The sequence below is a fragment of the Micromesistius poutassou genome (assembly GCF_964030765.1).
Source record: "Micromesistius poutassou genome assembly, chromosome: 2".
NCBI lineage: Eukaryota > Metazoa > Chordata > Actinopteri > Gadiformes > Gadidae > Micromesistius > Micromesistius poutassou.
The window spans coordinates 16,170,153-16,193,100 of record NC_140272.1 but is presented as its reverse complement, the minus strand read 5'-3'; the positions used below and the strand labels follow the sequence as shown (position 1 = coordinate 16,193,100).

Genomic DNA, 22,948 nt, shown 5'->3' with positions numbered 1-22,948 from the left:
ACAGCAGATCGTGTTGCAGGGCATAGAGGTCTAACTAGCACAGAAACACACATTAATGAGTACTTTGTTCTTACAATCCAACTCATTACGGTGTGGTTGATTAGCAAACCAAATATAATTCTGAAAATAGATTCAGGTGTGCATTGAGTTCATTTAGTGGGTTTATATGTGTGCGGAAATGGCTTGTTGTGTTGTGTTGACAGTTGACATCAGTCATGTCGAGTTCAAGCACTCCACTTATGAGAACAACCCTACCACTCATGACCTTTGAACTCAGAAATATGTAGCTGCCTGGGAAGAGCTGGATAGATAAATGGATAGATAGACGGCCAGATAGACAGATAGATAGACAGATAGACGGACAGATATATATATATATTTATATATAGATAGATATATAGAGAGAGAGACAGAGAGACAAAGAGAGCTGGACGGCTAGATCAATAAAGAGTGAAAGTCAAAGGTTACAGTGTGAGTGAGAGAGAAAAAGAGAAAGTGAGGGAGATGAATTTTGAATGCCAATGAGGAATTCCAAAGGATTTATGTATACGGCATGCAGGGAAAGTCACAGAGTTTCTGATGCTTTGGGGCAAAGGCAATATATTTTTATAGCTTCTGAAAAAATAAGTTGAGTTTCACTGAAGGTCTGTTTTTCAATAACATCCTCTGTAGGTAAGTGCAGGCTTTCCACAGCTGCCTGGAATGCGCGTGTGTACATGTGTAGGTTTTGAACAGGCAGAAGGGGGCTTTCTGTCCTGATGCTGACTTTGTGTCTCTTTCCTGTTCCCCCTCCCCCACCACCCCCTACCTAAAGGGACCAATGGGTCCACGAGGACCACCTGGCCCCAGCGGATCACCTGTAAGTACCTCCATCACCTTGTCAAACAACACACCCATGTAGACACCGCTACATCCGCCAGCGGCCCCTTAGTGACACACAGATAAACACACCAAGATGACCTGACTTCATGGAAAGTGTCTTGTATTGCTGTATAACTAGATGTTAAGGCTGACCTGAGTCCATGGAGAAGTGTCTTGTATAGCAATACTTAGATGTTAAAGCTGACCTGAGTCCATGGAGAAGTGTCTTTTATAGCAATACTTAGATGTTAAAGCTGACCTGAGTCCATGGAGAAGTGTCTTTTATAGCAATACTTAGATGTTAAAGCTGACTTGAGTCCATGGAGAAGTGTCTTTTATAGCGATACTTAGATGTTAAAGCTGACCTGAGTCCATGGAGGAGTGCCTCGTATTGCTGTATACTTAGCGGCTATAGTCCCCTCAGAGCCCTCTTATGTGTCCCTTGTCAGGGTTTCTTTCCCTTCGCCCTCACCCCTGAGGGGTGTTCCTCGAGGACCACAAGTTCACGGGCCACTTCTTATCCCATATGAATGTGGTTCCTGTGAGGGCTCCACTGAGACTGTATTCATAATGACGTTGGGTACAAATAAACTTCACTTGACTTCTCTAAGAAGACCACAACCTGAGCGATAACTGAAAGGGCACTTCTTAGCGGCGGAAGTAAAGGCCGAGCTAAGACCTGAACTATTTATTTACACACGCACACACACACACACACACACACACACACACACACACAGGTACACAACACGCCATACAGTTTACGCCAAGTACAACTTTGCTACTCAGCTGCAGGCATTGGGGCGTTTCCCATACGTCACAACCCAAACACACAACAGCTGACACTATACCTTTCATAGGACCTTGGAGGAGGGCTGCCTGGTGCTCTTTGGTCCCCTCTTCCGCAGCTCTTAAGCAGGCGCCCGCGGCTTAAGCTTTCAGCCTGAGAGCTGTTAGGTTTTAAGGCAGTGCCAGGTCGACCCGTCTCAACTTGCTGCCTCAGCAGACACTTATGTTGTTGTTTACAATGCTCTTCAGACTGCGTCAGTTTAGTTTTTAAAGGACTCATATCAGGGTTGCCAACTCTCACACTGCCGGTGTGTGACACACACCTTCAGCCTCACACTGTCACACTGCTCAGAAAATTCTCCCGCCAAAGCACTGCGACAGCAACATGGGCTGACAAGGCGAACATATTGCGCTCACGTCTTAATTGTTAAACCAAGCAAATGGCCTTCGCTCTAAAAGATAGCTGACTATTTGAAAAACCGCGTGTTTCGTACGGTGTTTCCATGAGGCTGTCTCTTAACTGACTCCCTGATTGGTGCATGATGCTAATCTCTGTGGTGATTTGTTCATGTTCATAGCCGAGAGCCAAGAAGGCATTCAAGCAAGATATTGCAAACAACACGTCTTTGACTTTTTTTTTAATGTCTTTGACATTAGTGAATGAACCAGTGTGCCCTTTATTTGGTTAGTGCATGTCTAATACTATGTAATTGTGAGTATTTCCCTGGGTGTAAGTAGTCAGGGCATGGGCGTAGCCAGGCTATATCCTTAAATCTGAGACCTAAACTCACGCTCCCATCACATGTGTAAGCTGCATGCTTTTCTAAACCCTGATGGTGAAATTTGGTCCCAATATGTGCAAGTGATTAAGTGCAAAATCAAAATTTCACTCCAGCCAGGTACTCAAAGTTGGCAACCCTGCATATATGTATATAGTTGAGAGCTCGTCCAGAGATAGAGAGATGATATATGACATATAGACAAAGCGATGTAAATCTAATGCAGCCATTCTTCCTTTATGCTGATTAAATGATTGTTTACAATTTTTACATTTTAGTGACAAATTCAGTGAGTATATAAGTTAGTATGAGTTAACCCTTTTTAAGAAAAGGCTGCGCATCGTTTGTTGGTTAAGGTCCTGTCATTTTCCTGCCAAGCAAACTCTACATCTGTGTTTATTCAATGTCTGGTATTCATCCAACCAGACGGACTCCCTGTAATGTTCCTCTTATCTTCTGTCTTCTAGGGCCCACAGGGTTTCCAAGGCAATCCTGGAGAGCCAGGAGAACCCGGACAGTCTGTAAGTACACCCAGCCGTGAGGTATCCTCCCCGGCCAGGATCAGAAAGTTAGATTGTAATATATCATGGAGCAAACGGTCCAGGATGTAGTTAGAAGGAATTTTAGTCCGGAAGCATGACAGGTAGCAAAGAGGTAGTTGAAACACCAAAACATACAATTTCAGTGTTGTTAACATGTTGTTAAGCACTGAAATCGTACATGGAAATTCTAAAGCCTTTATCTTTGATTATGTACCTGAGTTTGTGAAATATTTAATAATGCTTCCACACCTTATACTTAACTCCCATAGGCCACCAATGTATTTCTAAACTAGCTGCTCGCCCCATCACAATTATTCTTCAGCTTTCCTACCATTTTGGTTTTATAAACAATATTACTGTATATTACTACCTTCCCCCTCAAAAGACCCACGTAGTTCCCAAGCTCCAGCCAGCTGGCTCCTTATACTTCAGGATATACCAACAGCGCCATTGGATATCACTTTCTCCCTTCTTCTTTTTGACTTACCCCCTGCAATCCCTTGCTGCAATATCCTCTTTCTATTCCCAAACCCCCTCAGTAGTCGCCCAAGGTAGACAAGTGGCTTGCACAATGTTTTTCAAGGCTCTGTCTATACTCCAAGTGCAGAACCCGGTCCAAGGTAACAACTAATCATGACATTGTGTTGAAAATCGCCCCCAACCCCAGAAACATAACAAGGCAGGCGACTGTAATGCACAGCTTAACATTGTGTGATTGGGAGAAATTCCCTTAGATCCGGGGACTCAGAATGTGGCTACCTATAGTGCAGAGGTAATGGCAGGAGCATTTTAAAAAGAATGGTGCTAAAAGCTATAAGTGGGCGATCAGGGCCAGGCCACCACTGTGCTACTAATTTCATCTGGAGCTCAGACATGCAGCCTGAGAGGTGCCCTCTCTGACAACCTGCCGCTGCCCTGAGAGACCCATGGCTCTAACACATCATTAGCCTGGATTAAGATCAAGTCTGCCTGAGGAACACAGCTCAGCAGGAGCCACCATAATGGATTGCATTGAGTCATATTGTGCTTATTATACATATCAAGGTCCAGTGAGCAGCTGTGCCCAATTAGCTCTTAATTAATTATGCTGGTTTTAGAAGAGCATCCTGCTTCATATATGTGTAAAAATTAAAAAGAGCATCCTGCTTTTTAATGTGTAAAAAATAGAAAATAACAAGATCCATTCATTAATAAACCTATTTATGTGTTTCATATTTTTCATTGCTAAATGGAATAGTTTAGGTCACTCAGGTCAATGCTCAAAGTTCCAAAATGATACGTTGTTCTTAGAAAGGGATGTTCTTTGATTTGTGTAAAGAACAGAACCAGGGGAAACTATTTTGAAGGATCCTCACTGTTGTGAAATAGGTTTTCAGTGCATGTCTCTGTGACAGCAAACAATGATAATCAGATTTGTCTATGTAGAACAATTTCTCGAAAATAAATACTTTTAAGAATGTTTCTGCCATGGATGCTTGTATATTAAAGGGGACATACACATTGTAACCCAATGCAACCCATTACCTCATGCTACTGAAGTACTGCTATTAATTGTTGCCCCTGTTGGCTCAGATGAGTATTTGTTTGTTAATCATTCTTGTTTTATTAACAGGGCCCAATGGGACCCCGTGGGCCCCCTGGACTTTCTGGCAAACCTGGAGATGATGTGAGTACTTTGGTTGCAAACACAATGTCAAATATCAACAGTTATATATATATTATGAAAATAAAATGCAACAAAAGTAGTATCCAGTAGTCTCTTCCTTGACGGGCAAGATCGACTGCCCAAACCAATGGTGCCATAATTGGTCAGAACAGAGCCATTGGCAATCTAAAATCGAAATTGTCTCATATGTTCATATGAAATGTTCTCATGACATTGAATATTTGAAGATAGTGTAGAAGAAGTTGTAAAACAATTATGAAAATGACTTCTGCATATCTTTACCCATTTGAATATTGTTACGAGGCAATACTTACAATGCCTTATTTCAGCCACCAGATGGTAGCAGACTTAACGTTTCCAAATGTCTCCACTAGGGGCGCAAAACCCCACATTGAAAAAACTGCTAGTTTGACCAACGGGAAAGGCTACGCTACAAACTGCCTCCCTGGCCAATAATAATGATTATTTAATTAAATAAATACATTCACAAAAATGTATTATGGTGTATATATTATAATTTCTCTCTTATTTGTGTATTAGGGTGAGGCTGGCAAACCAGGCAAATCTGGTGAGCGTGGGCCTGCTGGACCTCAGGTAAGTTTTCAGATTTGTTGGCTATTGATTTAATATTTATTATGTATTATTACACTGTTTAATTTGTGTGTGTCAGGTTATGAACTGGATGAAAGCTGAATTATGATTGGCTGGGATGGTGGTGATTAAATAACTGAACAACTAAGAAGTAGTAGTAGGCCTAGAAATAGTGGTAGTAGTCCTAGTAGTAGTAGTAGTAGTAGTAGTTATCTATCTACGCAATCCGACTCACATTAAGTATTTCTGAAGTTACTCTGTTCTAACATTAGATCATCCGCAAATAACAGCATTATCATTAATTATTTGAATTGCTGGTGTGGTGCATAGGACACTGCTGAAATGTTCGCAACATGGGGGCTGATTATGCCAATTGTATAGGATTTTATTTTATTTAAACATCAGTGTTACTATCTCTGTAAGCCAGTACTGGTATTTTTTCAGACAGAAGACACACACAGAAGACAATACACCCCCTATCGAGAATGATCAAAGTTCAGACATCAGTCAAGAAGAGAGCAGCTGTACCAGAATTGTATTTATTAATAAAAAGAGATTGTTGGTGTGTGTGGTGTGTGCAGTAATGAATAGAAGATACTGGGTCTGTAACGTGCTCTCACCAGGTCCCACTGTGTGAAACCTGGTGTCCCACTGGCTCACATGCTGTATTGAAAAAACCCAGATCTTGGAGACAAAAATAATTCCATGCTTTTTATCTGTCTTCCTGATGTGGTGCGGTGGCCCCGTCATCATCTCTTCTCAACCTGTCGTCTGTTCTTTCCACATATAAAGGGAGCACGTGGCTTCCCTGGAACACCTGGCCTGCCCGGCATCAAGGGACACAGAGTGAGTGTTTCTGTCGCTGACGGACGTTGGAGCCGGCCCACCATCAAATAAAACTCAAGATGGTGGTTTCTGGTTTTCTTAACTCCTTGTTGTCCTAATGTGCTCTGTTTCCCGTCTCTCTCCAGGGCTACTCAGGTCTTGATGGAGCTAAGGGAGAGCATGGCGCTGCTGGCTCTAAAGTATGTTTAAAATAAAAATGATATTCTCTTTCTTTCAACTCTGTTGTCATTTTACCTTCTGTTAAAAGTCTATGGTGTGCTAGCCTTAAAAGGAAATGCTATTCTGTTTGTTTGGACATATCTATTGTGACTAAGCAAGCAAGCACATCATACTTTTTGAATAATTAAATGAAGAAAAGGGTTAATAATCTTTTTACTGCTAAGGTCATCTTCATACAGAATACTATTTTCAGTGTGGTACAATCCGAAATGTTCATAAATGTCTCCCTCATTGTAGGGCGAGTCTGGTTCACCTGGTGAGAATGGCGCACCCGGACCTATGGTGAGTAGACCTGACAACACCAGCTCCCTGTTATATAAAGCTCAAGGTGTTAACATATTAACTACATTCAACTGTCACCAACCATCTCATCTTTCATTCAGGATTAATAAATGCAAATCACAGACACGATGTGCCCTTCTGTCATCATATATAGTACACAGATACACCATAGGAGTAGTGGTTCTATTACAAGTACTGTGAATACTATTTGTAACAGCAGTAGTGATAGTAGTCATACTTCTAGAAGTACTACATAGGTACACCAAATGTACATGGTTCCTGTTGTATCATCCATTTTCATTTTAGATTATTGGACAAGCACAGCATAGGAGTTTGTCTTTGTGACTTTAAGTGTTCTGCATCAGCCTGCATTTTAACCTATTATTCCCTCCTCTCTCTCACCTTCAGGGTCCCCGGGGTCTGCCTGGCGAGAGAGGTCGTCCCGGACCCTCCGGATCTGCTGTGAGTACTTTTTAATTTGAATAGTGTTTACTATAAATTAGGAGCAATACATGGTTATTTTGTGTGGAAATTAATATGCGTGTGTGTGTGTGTGTGTGTTTGTATGTGTATGTGTCTGCCTGTCTGTCTGCGTCTGTGTCATGTTACATTTTTTATATTTATATGACAATGTGATGTTTACGTTCATATTTTCTCAGAATCTGTTTTTGTTGAGGCATTTCCCACAGTGTATGAGCCTCTAGTTGTACACGCCGTCACCACACCTCATACCAAGAATACATTCCACTGTCTGTGTGCTGATTTACAACCTTTCCAACACCAGGGTGCTCGTGGAAACGATGGTCTGTCCGGTCCTGCTGGTCCCCCTGTAAGTACCTTGTGCCTTTCCTTACATTTTCTATCATATCATATCTGTTCATTTCACCGATCTGGACTTAGAAATATGGATACAACCCCTCCCCCCCACTGTAATGGCAGTGTAATGAAATGTAGTAGTTCTCCTCAGTTCTATTTTAATTCCATAGACCATATTGTATCCTTCTGCATCCCTTTACACATCTTTATCATTATCTAGTTTGTCCTACCCCCCCCATCTTTCCCCCCGCTTTTCTTTCACCCACCTCGTTCCAATCTTTACATAATAATTTCTTCTGTTCCACTCTTCTACTACAACATCTATCTTCTTCTCTTCCTCACCTCAGCCCCACCCTCCCATCACCAACTTGTTTCCATCACTAGACTGTTATTATTGTTATTCACTTCATTTTTGCACCGATAGGACTGATAGGGCTTGTACATCATGACACACATCTCAATGACCAGCTCCATTTTGGAAGCATAGGCGCATAGGAATGTAATTGGTAATTATGGTGTTTTGGTCATTATTCACACATTGTTTTAAACTGTCACAGTGTGTCTCATGTAAAACAAAATGTTGATTAGACTAGGTTATGGTAAATCTACCATTATTTTGGATTTTCCATTACTACAACTCTCTGAAGGCATCTCAAAATGGCAGGCTATCGCCAACAAGAAATCCCATTATGCATTCTGATGTACAAGCCCTATTTCAAAATGTTGCATGTCCAATGTGTGTATTCAATGTGTATGTGTTGTATTTTACCCATTGTTGTGCTGCCCCTCTTGGCCTGGTCACCCTTGCAAAAAATAGATTTTACGTCTCAATTTGTTCTCTTCCTGGATGAATAAAAGTCCAATAAAGGAAATAAAAAATGTAAAATCTTCTAAGCCATGGCCTCAGGTCTAGCGGGTGCTGGGAGCAGGAGTTGCATGTAGCTCACCCTGGTGGCCACCGTGGACTGCGGTAGTTAAGCTGTCAAGCTGCCCCTTTTTAACCCGACCTGTCTTCTCTTCTGCTGCTGCAGGGCCCCGTCGGCCCCTCTGGAGCTCCTGGCTTCCCTGGATCTCCTGGTTCTAAGGTAAGACACCTCACACTCTCAGCTCATTGTCTCTCTCTCACTGTCTTTCAGGGTCTCTTTCTCTCGCCCACTCTCTCTCTCTCTCGCTCTCTCTCTCTCTCTCTCTCTCTCTCTCTCTCTCTCTCTCTCTCTCTCTCTCTCTCTCTCTCTCTCAGACTCTCTCAGACTTTCTGTCTCTCTGCTCCCTATGTGTCCTCCTCTCTCCCACTATCGGTGTGTATTGACTTGGATCTATAGGATGATGAAGTGAGGGTGAAGGAGTGAAAATGTTCCTTGATTTATCTTGAACAGCCATCTGCCTGAATCAAAGTGAATGAAATAAGTCTTCAGCTCTCAGCCTCTGGGTTGATTTGCAGGGACACGTTACAGAATGGCATTTCTTTTTTTAAAAGACATCCAGTGCGTTTTAGCAGGCAGCTCTCCGTCTGCGGGGGAAATTAGAAAGGAGAGAAGGCAATGGAGAATCATTCTGTGACTCTCTTTGCCTCTCTCTGTCTCTCTTTTTTTAATAACACTGTATCTAGTTCAGCCATGTTTCACCCTTCTCGTCCTCCTATGTGTAACCCTGTACCGCTGCTACTCTCCCTGGTTGTTGGGTCTGATGCGATCCGTGTGTGAGCCAGACATGCCCGGTCTAGCACCTCAGGCCTCAGCCCTGGTGGTTCTGCTTTCTTCTCGTAGCACCCAACAATAATGGCAACGGTTTAGCAATTTGATCCGGCAGTCTGTGTTCACAAAATCCAGCCCTTAGGTCATTGGGCCAGACTGACTAGAAGATGCTGTGTGTGTGTGTGTGTGTGTGTGTGTGTGTGTGCATCTTCATATACCATATATCGTATATTGTATATAAAGCTCTTGCACTCACATTTGAGAATGCTTGACAGCCAAGAGAGAAAACGTTCTCAACAGAGGACATTTTCTCTCTTGGCTTCCAAGCATACAACACAAAGGTTGTAGCGCAGGTAACGGTTTTGGGTGAATGGAGCGTTACATTTTATTTTGCTTTGTTGTTTTTCGACCAATCATGTGGCTGGAGCCGGGATCTGTTGACGTTTATTCCAGGGAATGGATCACTACGGGAAACCAGCAGACCGGCTGAACCATATTAAGCGTGATATGGCTTACCATCAATCACAGTTCCAAAACTGATAGCTATATTGTGGATAGTGTATAGACCAGTGTTTGGCCGCTGTATTAATGCATTTGTGAAAATTGTCTTTTGAAACCTCCATCTTACCATTCACAAATGATGTTATCTTCTGAAGAATACATCCATAATGAAACAGGAAACACTGTAACTCCACTCCTCGCATTTTCTGGTTTCCTGCCCTGGCGCTGTGCAGTCTGCACTCATGAGTTGCACTCATTGTCAAACTTCTGGAACATAGATTCGTTTTGTACTGATTATTTAACCAAACATTCCAGATTTTTGTTCAACAATGACAATGTTTTTGGGATAAATAATATATACCAAAAAGTCCATGTTGTGTATCCAGTTCGAATCTGGTTTTCAACCAACAGGCCATTATTTTCTGATCCTGAGGTCTAACAAGCTAAGGGGGAGATGAATGTTTCAAATTAAATGTTTTCTATTTGCCACACATTTGCTACACACAGACTACATTATGTCATGCGAGTGAGTCATGTCTAACACAGACGTGGCAAAGGCAAAGGAATTTCATTCACCAGACTGGCTGTGAGGACTGTGATGTCAGAGGGCAGAGTGGTCAACGGCTGATGACCATGTCCATGAGGAGGCCAGAGCTGACTAGAGTCAGTTTCTAGAGTAGTGTGGGTCTGAAATTCCTTTTAAGGAATTTTGCAAATTAAATTAAAACTTTATTTTAGATGTCATGACTGGGTAAGAAAACAACTATTTGTATTGCTTTACAACTAAATTCTGTGAACTTTCATAATCACGACTCGTTTTTCCACTTATTTCAAACACTGAAAACGTGCACAGCAGAGTTGTTTTTAAACTGTACTTTTTTAAACTTATTACATTGTGTTTCACAACAACCCTAGCATTAATGCTTGTATATTTGAATGGTTCATCATTCACAAAGTAAAAAAATGTTCAGGGGACTGGAGTTTGTCTCACAGCAACAGTAGTGGTGTAGATTTATTTCTTTGTTAATTTCTCCCCATAAAACAATGTCTTCCTCATTCCCATCAATAGATGTCTTCAGCTTGGAGCATAGAGCTTCCTGTCACCCTGATTACATCCAGTCTAGACCCACTCTGTTGATTCTGACAGTTGAAACCCCTTCTATGCTAACAGATTTATGCTAATCAGTGTTTGTTTTTCTATGCTGGCTTAGATGTGGTGTTTGCTTTAAAACAAAACAGAGCAGGTCTGTTTCACTCGTTTGAAAAAGTTCACTTCCCGTGTATGAGCAGCTTGCTCATATTACATCAAAGCAGATTTAAGACTACTGTGGAACTTAGCATGAGAACCTGCTTAACATGAGAAATCAAATAAAAGTACCTGAAGTCTCTATCTATCTTTTGTACTAAGAATCATCTTAGTTATCATTAAAGAAGCCGGCTGCAGTTCATTTTGAAATATTGTCGAAACACCGCAAACACTCACTAAACCTCACTCTGCTTGTTTCCTCCATTGCCGCCCAGGGAGAAGCTGGCCCCACCGGAGCCCGTGGCCCTGAGGGAGCCCAGGGCCCCCGCGGAGAGTCTGGTACTCCAGGATCATCCGGTCCGTCTGGCGCAAGTGTGAGTGATGCGACGGAATGTCTCATACGATGTCTGAAACAAAGGATCAACAAAGTAGTGAATAAACAAACAGTTTGGTTATCGCTAGAAGATATACAGGGCATTATTTTGTTGCCGTTTCGCATTTTGATAAACAGCAAATAAATAATAGTTTTCTGTAATTATTCTATTGTTTCCCCGCAAGATAAGATTTTGTGACTTACTGTTACAATAGTTGAATTCCTCAACTATTATTGATGAAGATCAGTTGATTGACTTGTTCTGTCTTTGTTTGTTTTCAGGGTAACCCCGGTACTGATGGTATCCCTGGATCTAAAGGATCAGCTGTAAGTTCAACATCTTCTACAAGCTATGATCTGTGATCATTCTCCCACCACCAGTATACATTTACATTGTGTAAATACAATATATGATTCTGATTAAGTCACCCAGGCTCAGTCAGACATAACTCTCTTGATGTCTTATGAATGGCTGCACACAAGTATACGCTAAACACAATTTCAAATGAGGAATTGAACGTTGAAGCTTTCCAACACAGTTGGAAAATAATGTTGAACACATCCACCTGAACACATCCACCTTGCATAAACAACTGAACACAGCCACTACAATTCCACACCCATCAGTAAAATAATGATATATAGTTTACCAGATCTTAAGAACATCTCTCTCTCTCTCTCTCTCTCTCTCTCTCTCTCTCTCTCCTTCTCTCTGTGTCTCTGTGTAGGGTGCTCCTGGCATTGCTGGTGCTCCTGGTTTCCCCGGACCCCGTGGGCCCCCTGGCCCTCAGGGAGCCACCGGACCACTGGGGCCCAAGGGAACATCTGTAAGTATTAATATTATAATCTGAAAATCAGGTGCACGCATACACACACACTCACACAAGCACACAGACCATAGCAGCACCTGCACCATTAACATAGCTTACCTTTCACAATGCTACCCGCATTCTCCCCTACTCCATATTTCAATAACAAAACTGATATGTTGTCTCTTGATTTCCTGTTTTCTTCCGCTTACACAATCTCTGCTCTTTCCCACTCTAGGGTGACCCAGGTATCCCTGGCTTCAAGGGAGAGGCAGGACCCAAAGGAGAGATTGTGAGTATATCCATCTATGTGTATGTGTGGCTCAGACACATGCAGCCGTTTGCTTAGAAACACACGCCAGGCTGACCAAGATTAGCAATCAAAAAACTTTTATTCCAAATACTCTCTGGTTGAATTGCTCCCTAAAATGACTACAGACAAAATCACTTGATCATTACGATCACTACTAGAAGTCGGCGCCACTGTGTGAACGTGTGTGAACGTTTTTACAAAATAAAAGCTCATGTAACTCAATGAAAGTTAGTTATTTGTGCAAAACTCTTAACAGGGAATTGAATCAGCATTAATTGATAATAACTAAAAGTGGTACACTTTGAGTAAACTTTTTACAAGTAAAAATAAAAAGTACTATTACAATCAGTAACAGTACACTAGAGGACATTGGTTGAATTCTCAAAGGAAACAACAAGAGGGCCCCCTAGAGTACTCTGAATCCTAGATCACTGTGTTGGCAGGGATTCAAACATGAATGAAAGTCGGTTTGAAAGGAACCCCAAAGAAACGGAAGTCATGTGCAATATCACCTCTCTTGCTTATCATAGTGTGTGTTTGTTTTAACAGGGACCAGTTGGTCTTCAGGGAGCCCTTGGCCCCTCAGGAGAGGAGGGCAAGAGAGGACCTAGAGGAGAGTCTGGTGCTGCTGGACCCCTGGGACCTCCCGGAGAGAGAGTGAGTACCCAGTAGCCCGTTACAAACCAATGGGACACCACTGATCACAGCTTACCCAACCCATGGTTCTGACTGGCTCCAATGGCAATCATCAGAGCCAATCGGACGCAGCATTTAGAATAACCTCTGGCCAATGAATATTGCATGTTCTGGGTAATAACTTCATGATTTAATGGTTTATTGTAAGTCGCTTTGGCTGTCCCTATGGTTTAATCAATATAGCTTTCTATTATATACAATATAATCTCCTGTACAATGCAAACTATATACAACTGTTGTGCTTATTATACCTGACTGTGTCTGTGTTGTCGTTTAGGGCTCCCCTGGTAACCGTGGTTTCCCAGGACAGGATGGTCTGGCTGGTCCCAAGGTGAGTGTCACCGTGGTAACTGCCATCTCCTAGGAAGGTTTCCTCTGTGATGATGTGTGTTGTAGCGTGTCATAGAGATTCTGCTGTGAAGCAGGAAAACAAACAGATGGAGGGCATTCAGTGAACTGGATGCACGTCTGAAATGCTCACATAGGAAATCAAGGATGAACTTTTAAGTGCAATGAGGCGGTTTGTCCCTTTGTATAATTTAAGTGGTATGGAGGGTAGATCAGCTGCCTGTATCAGGAGGACATTATGATCTCCATGATATGCCTATTCAATTATCTGTGTCTTCCTGTGGGCTATGATAGTCACAGTGGGACTCACATTATAACAACAATGGAATTGCTCAGTGAACAATTATCTCATTCAATTAAAAATACCCACAATTTATTTTTCTACTGTCCAATACAAATGAGCAGAAAACAGGCTTATTCTGATACTACATATATTAAAGTACCGGGAAGTGCAGAGGTATACAGTACAGTGCAAAAGCATACAGTACAGTGCAGAGGCATACAGTACACTGCAGTAGCTTTCGGTGCAGGTGTTTGGGTATTTAGAAGTTACCAGAGTTTATAGTAGTGTACAAAGGTGGAAGTGTCGGATTTGTTTAATCACTAATTGACTGTAGCTGATGTAGCTGATATAATGGATTTTAACTGTAGTTTATGTCGTATTTTCTCCATTATCCTTTCTGTGCTGATAATTAACGTGTGCTGGTAACTGAACTGTGTGCAGTTCCACAAAATTACCAACAGAGGGGGGAACTGCACTTATTCCTAGTAGAGATGTGACCCAGTAGCTATATCCAGGAGACACCACCTCCACCATTTGACCTACTAGCTTCTAACACAAATAGTTACATTATGAATCAACTAATTATAAAATTTTTGTTTTTTACATCATGGTTCACAACAACTAATAGAACCCGACCCGTATATAAATAAATGTAAATTAAAATGTTTGTAAATTGTAAATTACTTCAACGTGTATTATTGAGTGAGGGTCTCCTAACGCTTCTCCGTTGTACCTCAGGGGGCCCCTGGTGAGCGTGGATCCGCTGGTGCTGGTGGCCCTAAAGGAGCCAACGGTGACCCCGGCCGCCCCGGCGAGTCCGGTCTTCCTGGTGCCCGGGTGAGTCCCCCAACAGGCCCTCGGATGGTCTCCTGTTACTGGAGATACATGGCTTCAGTACAGGAACACCTGCAATCCAATGCTAATCCAATAGAGAGATGTCCTTTTTTGGATCTGATCTGGTCTACCATTTCGATTTGAGTGGGAATTACAACGCATGACATTTGTTCTGTAACGTTTTTATCGATACACTTGAAGCCTATGGAACGGCTTCTTAAAGGCCAGTTAGAAGCGAAATGCTGCATGAGATGTGGTTACATTTATACCATGTGGCGGGGGCTTGTGAAAACTGGAAGGCAATTGTTTTGCATTGCGATAATATGGCTGTGACATCTTGTCATGCATATTTATGATTTGATTATTCACCATGGACCAACAGGTGCAAATCCGTTGCTTGTTGTTATAAAAAGCCTGCCCTGTGGTGAGAAAATGACTTTTCACCGGTAATTAGTAATTGAGCTAATGTCTCGAGACATCTGGTGACTCACCTGCTGGTTCTTTTGTTCTATGGAGGTTCTCATTTATTGCATTTCTTTATTCACAGGGCCTCACTGGTCGCCCTGGTGATGCTGGTCCTCAAGGCAAAGTTGGACCCTCTGTAAGTATACGGTTACACGCCTCACTATTATCATCTCACTATAATGACACCATATAATATAATACCCGTTCCCTCGGGTAATGTCTTTCGATTTGTCAAACTGATTTGTGCGTTAGCTAAGAGGTACAAGGTTTAGTGCAGAAAAGCCAAATTTATCATCTATCTATCTTGAAATTGAAATGCTGTCACTGTGAGTTCCCTTCATGGCGGCAGCTTTAATGCTCTGCTTTTGTAGCGCTAGACAGACAGGCTGATACGTTTTACTCTGGCCGTTTCTCATCAATGTGATAAAGGTGACAATGTTATAAAGGACATTATTTGTAGAATAATATGAATGAATGAGTGAATGTAATACACACGTAACGAGTGGACACATGCTTAGATTTAAACAATGTTACGAAGAACAAGCTATCCTTTTTTTTCTAGAATGACATAAATCAATGTATGAATGAATGAGTGAATGAGTGATTGCTCATGCGGCCTCTTCCTCCTCTGCTAGGGAGCTCCCGGTGAGGACGGTCGCCCCGGACCCCCCGGCCCCCAGGGAGCCCGTGGACAGCCTGGTGTGATGGGTTTCCCCGGACCCAAGGGAGCCGGCGTACGTTTGGACTCATGGAACGCTTAAAGGCTTACTTCACTGATTCTTAAAGTACAATCACATAGACCCGGAATATACCGATCATGGTTATCACCCATCCTGAAATATGAAACAATCAATGAATTTAAAGACATTAGCTGTGTTTGAAATCGTTCCCTGTTCCCTCACTCACTATTCCCTATATAGTGTTTATGATATAGTGAACTACATAGGGAATGAACAAACGAGAATTCGGACACTGCGCTGAACATTTCTAAACATAAAACACGACCGCATTGCATTGTGGTATACGGGAGTAACATGTAGGGAACATCGTAAGTTCACTCAAATTTGGGGTATTTTATTGTCCACTATATAGGAAATGAAATTAACCACTGAGAATTCGAACACCACTACAAAATGGCGAGCACCCTATATAGTGCACTATATCCGTGATAGGGAACGATTTCAAACACAGCTATTGTGTTGATTGCAGTAGACAACCGCACCAACAGAGCCAATGGAGCGCGATGTTACACCAATAGAGTCATGTTGTACAGTTTGAATCCGTCCGTGGTTAAACGGATGGTTTCAAATGTACATTACCGAGACCTTTTGTCTCCATTGATCTGAATGATGAGGTGTGTTGACGCGTTTCTCTTCTCTCCAGGGTGAGCCAGGAAAGTCTGGTGAGAAGGGACTGCTCGGAGCCCCCGGCCTGAGAGTAAGTCCCCTCTTTACTCCTCCTTTGTACCAAAATTAAACATAAAAGGATGAACTTTTCAGTAAAACTTAAAACCTGCATGATGCCATTTGGATTAACCACATGTCGGTTCTGTCAAAATGATTTAAAATGAGGTGCTGGTGGTATGCTGGGTTAAAAGATTAAAGTCCATCCATCCAGAGCTGAATCGGCCTAAGATGTTTTTCTCTCCCAAAGAATCGATATGTTTGAACCTTGACGGGAAACTATGGACGCAATCCTCATGGCAGAAAGCGTTGGGTTACAGGTTGAGAACAAGTGAATCTAAGTGCCTCAACCTTTTAACAAAACCATGCAATAGATCTTATATGCACGCAATGAAGAAGTTACTGTGCATTAAGAACTCCTCAATACAATCCTGGTAGTGATAGTTCCTGTTCCCTGCTGACCTGTCCATCCGTATCAGAGGGTTGGATCTACTCAGTGCTGAACCCCAGGGGGTGTGTGGGATTGTTAACCAGCGGACAGTCCCTTGAATGGGACACCATGAACTAAAGGCTTGCTGTCCGCACCTCTCTGTATTCCCTCCCCACTCTATCTCCCTCTACATCTTCCTCAATCACTCACTCTCTCTTTGTCCCTCAGGGTCTGCCTGGTAAAGACGGAGAGACTGGTGCTGCTGGACCTCCGGGCCCCGCTGTAAGTATACTTCTCTCTCTTTCTCGCTCTTTCTCTGTATCTTTCCTTCTCTCTCTCTCTCTCTCTCTCTCTCTCTCTCTCTCTCACTGTTTCTCTGTCTCTTTCTCTGTCTCTCTCACTGTTTCTCTCTCTCTCTCTCTCTCTCTCTCTCTCTCTCTCTCTCTCTCTCTCTCTGTCTCACTGTTTCTCTGTCTCTCTCTCTCTCTCTCTCTCTCTCTCTTTCTCTCGCTCTATCTTTTTGTCTCTGACGCCGATCTTATCCATTTCTTTAGTACATAAAGACAGCCTCAGTGGGATCCTCATTTCCCATGATGCCTTGCTGCTGCTGAAACACATTTCATTGACCTAAATGTCCGGACATTGTACCTGCACAGGCTCACATGAGACTGATTAGCGCATTAAATGTCGCCATGCCAGGGGTGGACTTCATTTGATAAAAGAGGAATAAATTGCCCTTATAATAATAAGTTGTTCTGTGCTGACCATCTGTGACTTTGCAGGGCCCCGCTGGCGAGAGAGGAGAGCAAGGTCAGCCCGGCCCCTCTGGTTTCCAGGTGAGTCCCTCCGTCTGGGTGGTGTGGGCATGTAGACAGGTGCAGCTTGCGTCTGAATGTGTACATAGATGCACAGGGTGCGCATCCAGCAAATGTTACATCATGCAAGTGGATGAATTAAGTGCTGTTCAAGCTTTCATTTTCACTTCATCAAGGACATTAACTGCTGTCAAAAAATCTGTTTACATTTCTTCACAAACACATGTACACTCAACTTAGTCACTCTTTGGAGTGACACATCTGTTATCTGAAAGTTTAAATGACACATCACATCGGTTAGGTGTGATGTGTTAAATGACTCACCACTGACTATGAATTACAAACAATGTTCATCTAGATGTGTTTATTGTTACTCCAGAATAAACTAAAGTTAATGATTGTTCCTAATGGTGTCTGCCTTGCCTTTGTGTTTAGGGTCTTCCTGGACCCCCAGGTCCCCCTGGTGAGGGAGGCAAGCCCGGAGACCAGGTAGGTCCTGTCTCATGACATAATAAGCCTGAGAAAGTCTGAAATTACATTCATAATAAATCAAAACAAAAATTATGATTGGCCCAGTCCTTGAGGCCAGTGGCAACTGTATTGACTAGTGGGTTTGTAAGACCAGAAAGAAATATACACACCCTTCATTGAAATGATAACCAGTGTTTGAAGCTTCACAGGGAAAAGGCACCTTTGTAGTGCAGTCGCTATACTAAAGGCGCTATCAGTAATGCTATCTGCTTCGCTAATTCACAGAGATGTGATTACGGCCACGTTCCCCCAGTGTTTCAACGGCGTGCCGTCCCAGTCTCTCTCCCATCCAGACCCCCCAACCCCCTAAGCTTCCTCCCATGATTTACTTATAATGCTAATTCCAATCTCTTAAACGGCCGCTTCTTTCTGAGCCCATCTCAATAAGAAACCGCTCATGTTTCCCCCAAGTATCTATTATAAAATGCCACGCTCAACTTAACATGCACTCAACATACTGATTTAATATGTCTCTCTCTCTCTCTCTCTCTCTCTCTCTCTCTCTTCAAGGGTGTTCCCGGAGAGGGTGGAGCAGCTGGCGCGACCGGACCTAGAGTATGTTGACCCTCCTCTTCCTCTCTCATACCGTAAACTGCGTCTGATTGGTTGGTTGGTTTGTTGTCCAGAGGTCTCGGTGGGTTCTCACTGACCCGTCCCCCTTGGTGGTGTTCCCCTGCAGGGCGAGAGAGGTTTCCCAGGGGAGAGGGGAGGCGCTGGGCCTCAGGGTCTTCAGGGACCCCGTGGTCTGCCTGGAACCCCCGGAACTGATGGACCCAAGGTGAGTCTGCTGTCAGGACACTGGGGGGAGGGGTGGAAACAGTGGGGTTAAAAAAAAACATCCGTGATACACTGTTTTTAAAAACAAAACAAAAATGTATTGATATTTAGTGCAAAACTTATTCCGGACTATATATAAATATTCTATCCCTACAGTCTACTTACCACTGTTTCATATATATATGACATTTAAAAGCTATTTGTACTTTTATTGATAAAAGAAAAATGACAATGTATAATGCAGGTACTTACAGAGCTCCTTAATATAAACTGTAATGCAGCAAAAGTAAGTAACTAAGGGCTAAGCAATTTTGGTTCCAGTAGCTGCACCAAAGTGTCGCATAGACAGGCAGGCCTGTTGAATACTCAATAACACTATAGTCCGACTCATTGTGCTCGTATCATTAATTAATCGAATCATTTTGTCCAACGATGGGTTCCATTCTGCACATAAGGACGAGTGAAACCAAGTTTTTTTTTTGCTAATAGCTCCAATTTGGGATTAGACTGCAGATGGCGTGAGTCAGTGCTGAGTTAGGTTTCTTCTTCTGCACTCATCAGACAGTAGTTCCGTTGCTCCCTGGGAAATAATAGAATTTACAAGTGACTACATCTACATTATTGTGTTTGCAACACGATATTCTAACCTTTGGAATGGCCTGGCAAAGTCTACCAAAGGTCAAGCACAGAGAGAGTGAGGCCATATTATCTGTGATTCACACTGCAGTGCATGACTTTACACAATGTTTGCCTGAAGGTCGGACAGAGGGCTCCGTCACAGAAGACACATTGAGGATTTGACTGATGGATTGCAGTAGTACTGCCGAAATAGTAGTACGACCCCAGTAAAGCGGATTACGATTCTCATAATAATATTAGAAATGAGCCGCCTTTTGAGATGCAGGACACTCCGATCTAAAAGACCGGCTATCCCCCGCCCCCCCCCCCCCTCTCCCCTTCTCCCCTACACCCCACCCAACCCACACCCACACAGTTTTTGGCAGCCGAATTTGGACATTGGCAGAGCAAGTAGACGATGGTTATGGCTCAGAGCAGGAGGAGGAGGAAGATGAGGGGACGGAGGGGGTAGTGGATATGTGTCTATACGGTCTGGGGCTCAGGCTGAAGGCAGGGGCTGATAAGAAAAATGACTCCCAGTGCCTTTTTTAGTTGTTGAACCGGAGGCAAAGGCTGGCCTGGTCGGAGGACTTAGTGTCAAAACAAACTTTGGTGGCAGTGGGCCGGATGAAAGTGTGTGATGTTTCTCGTCCCCTTGGATCGATGTTCCAAGTCTGAGTCATAAAACACACATTTCTAATTGAAAGCCTATTAAACAGGCGCTATATATATCATTCATTATCATCACAAACACGCTGGGAGACTCAATTTGTTCTAGTTTCTTTTGGGGAAACTTTGACGTAATCCAAGCTCATACACGTCAGTCACAGTTTGGATAAACTGACAAACCCCATTTGTCATGTTTCATGACATTCGATTTTCGATAAGCTGACAGTTGAAATTGAAAAAGACCCTAATGTGTCAGTGAACATGTCTTTGCATCTCATGCTTTCATCCACCGTCCCCCCGCCCAGCAGCCTATACAGGATGTGTGGACGTGCTCCTCTGTTGAATCTGCTAAATAATGGGCTGTCTTCTAACACTCACTGTGAACACCATTGTTGCGATGTGCTTGTGACTCACATGCAAAATTAGAAAATAGAATATTGAGTCTTGACAAAAGCCATCTCAAAGCTTTACCTTTCGAGAAAACAGCAGTGGTCATTTCATCGACCGGGAGATGAGATATTCAAAGAAACAACCCCAGTACGTTCAATAATTATACAGCTCATGTGCTTGCATGGAGTGGCTCGATTGTCTGTGACTAACGGTGTCTTCCTTTGTCTCGCTCTCTCCCTCTCTCTCCTCCACCTCTCTCCTTCCATCCCCCTAAATACAAACCTGTGTGGCCTGTGATAGGGTGCGATTGGACCCGCAGGTGGTCTCGGAGCCCAAGGCCCCCCTGGTCTGCAGGGTATGCCTGGAGAGAGAGGAGCCGGCGGCATCCCTGGACCCAAGGGAGACAGAGTAAGCCGTGCCTGCAGAAAAGCCTGATTAACGCGCAGTCTATATTTGTTCATTTGTTCATTCATTAGCTGTAATGTTTCCACACTCTACACATAAGGAGATGACTCTAAATGTAACGATTGTGTCGGGAAGGGAGGCATTGTTGCAACGTGAAAGTCTGGATTTAAATGGCTCATTGAGGTTTTGTGTCCCTTGGTGTTCCTCAGGGTGACAACGGAGAGAAAGGACCAGAAGGTGCTCCTGGCAAAGATGGTTCTAGAGTGAGTTTCTTCTGCCCCAGTGGTGGATGATGTCACTTTTTTTATATTGATAGTTTTCTTTTTACTACACTTTATTTTAATTGTGTTGTAACAAAACTTCTCCTATTTCCTGCCTCAGGGTCTGACCGGTCCCATCGGACCCCCTGGCCCTGCTGGTCCCAACGGGGAGAAGGTAAGAGTCATTATCACGTCGTTCTCGTTCTTGTCATTAACCTTTACATGCTACTTGCTCAGTGAACACAATTCATTATTTTTAGAAAACCATTATAAAATGAAAACTGAATTTATTCATTCAAATTATTACCTTACCTCACCGTTAAACGTAATCGTTTTCTCACCTCTTTGTGGGGAGAGTGTACATCAGATGTGTGTGTATTTGAATATATTGTCTGCGGACTATGTTTTCTGACAAGTGATTCTTCCTACAGGGAGAATCTGGCCCATCCGGCCCCAGCGGCGCTCCAGGTACCCGCGGTGCCCCTGTAAGTTATCCTCCTTCAGTGGTTCATTTAGGTGACTGACTGTTTAGGTGATTGCTCAGGTGACTGTGTAGATAGAGATAGAGTCAGAGGAGGGACTACAACTGGCGTGTGAAGTCCCTCCTCTTAATCACCTCAAAATATGTTTTGGCCTGATTCTAAAGGACGAATCCACACAATCGATGCCATTGATGTTGAGCTGCGTGATTAAGAAACAATTGAGATGTGTGATTTAGAATCAGTTGAGATACGTGATTTAGAATCAGTTGAGATACGTGATTTAGAATCAGTTGAGATACGTGATTTAGAATCAGTTGAGATGCGTCATTTAGAATAAGTTGAGATACATGATTTAGAATCAGTTGAGAAGCGTCATTTAGAATAAGTTGAGATCCGTGATTTAGAATCTGTTGAGATACGTGATAGAGAAATCACATATTTCAACAGATTCTAAATCTCAACATCAATGTTGAGATAAGTGATTTGGCGAATCAGGCGAAAACGTCTTTTTACAATAAATACTTTGTACTTTGTCCCTTTCTGTGAGAATGATGGGACTTATACTGTGTAGTGCTACTGAGGATGCCTCCTTATTCATGTCCTGTTGTCCTCTTGTTCTCAGGGCGACAGAGGTGAGACTGGCCCTCCTGGACCTGCTGGATTCGCTGGACCTCCTGTAAGTATCTTACTACCATAAAACCACAACCAACCAAACCTTACATGGAAATATATATATATATATATATACAAATATGATGTTTGAATTCCGGACCCAAAGTTCTGGGTTAGATTCCCTATGTATGCAGAAGCTCATGTAGTTATCATTGATCATCCCCCTCTTGCTCCATAATGTTCACACAACCACACAAAAATATCTAGCAAAGAGATATGAGTGATTGCTCTACAGTTTAGGGTTAATATAGAATAACTAGGACAATACTAATTGGCTTATGTCTATTGTTTTATTAATATCCCTAAACCTCAAATCTAGCATTGATGTGGATCAGCTTTGATCCAACATGAAGGATGAGAGAAATGTTCCGTGCCCATCTGCTGGATGAGGAAACCCTGAAACAAGTTTAAACTAAAATAGACACAGAGGAAGGCAACAAACTGGTTGGTGTCAATATATAACGTCATGGAACACCCTCCAGTCATTATGGATTAGCATATAGAAACATAAGCTGTGCTATTCATTCTTTTAGACATTAGAGA

General features: G+C 42.7%; 1 protein-coding gene across 1 annotated transcript in view; it reads left to right on the top strand.

Annotated features, from left to right (window-relative positions):
• col2a1b (collagen, type II, alpha 1b) overlaps window positions 1–22,948 on the top strand; it is a 38,951-nt gene that overhangs the window by 5,515 nt on the left and 10,488 nt on the right. The window contains exons 6-35 of the mRNA XM_084463658.1: window positions 815–859; window positions 2,897–2,950; window positions 4,584–4,637; window positions 5,178–5,231; window positions 6,021–6,074; window positions 6,200–6,253; window positions 6,531–6,575; window positions 6,984–7,037; window positions 7,360–7,404; window positions 8,423–8,476; window positions 11,108–11,206; window positions 11,488–11,532; window positions 11,934–12,032; window positions 12,253–12,306; window positions 12,877–12,984; window positions 13,301–13,354; window positions 14,393–14,491; window positions 15,036–15,089; window positions 15,589–15,687; window positions 16,337–16,390; window positions 17,015–17,068; window positions 17,569–17,622; window positions 18,037–18,090; window positions 18,643–18,687; window positions 18,812–18,910; window positions 20,887–20,994; window positions 21,201–21,254; window positions 21,373–21,426; window positions 21,683–21,736; window positions 22,356–22,409. Of these exons, the coding sequence (XP_084319784.1) occupies window positions 815–859; window positions 2,897–2,950; window positions 4,584–4,637; window positions 5,178–5,231; window positions 6,021–6,074; window positions 6,200–6,253; window positions 6,531–6,575; window positions 6,984–7,037; window positions 7,360–7,404; window positions 8,423–8,476; window positions 11,108–11,206; window positions 11,488–11,532; window positions 11,934–12,032; window positions 12,253–12,306; window positions 12,877–12,984; window positions 13,301–13,354; window positions 14,393–14,491; window positions 15,036–15,089; window positions 15,589–15,687; window positions 16,337–16,390; window positions 17,015–17,068; window positions 17,569–17,622; window positions 18,037–18,090; window positions 18,643–18,687; window positions 18,812–18,910; window positions 20,887–20,994; window positions 21,201–21,254; window positions 21,373–21,426; window positions 21,683–21,736; window positions 22,356–22,409 (1,908 nt within the window). The remainder of the gene's footprint in view (window positions 1–814; window positions 860–2,896; window positions 2,951–4,583; window positions 4,638–5,177; window positions 5,232–6,020; window positions 6,075–6,199; window positions 6,254–6,530; window positions 6,576–6,983; window positions 7,038–7,359; window positions 7,405–8,422; window positions 8,477–11,107; window positions 11,207–11,487; window positions 11,533–11,933; window positions 12,033–12,252; window positions 12,307–12,876; window positions 12,985–13,300; window positions 13,355–14,392; window positions 14,492–15,035; window positions 15,090–15,588; window positions 15,688–16,336; window positions 16,391–17,014; window positions 17,069–17,568; window positions 17,623–18,036; window positions 18,091–18,642; window positions 18,688–18,811; window positions 18,911–20,886; window positions 20,995–21,200; window positions 21,255–21,372; window positions 21,427–21,682; window positions 21,737–22,355; window positions 22,410–22,948) is intronic.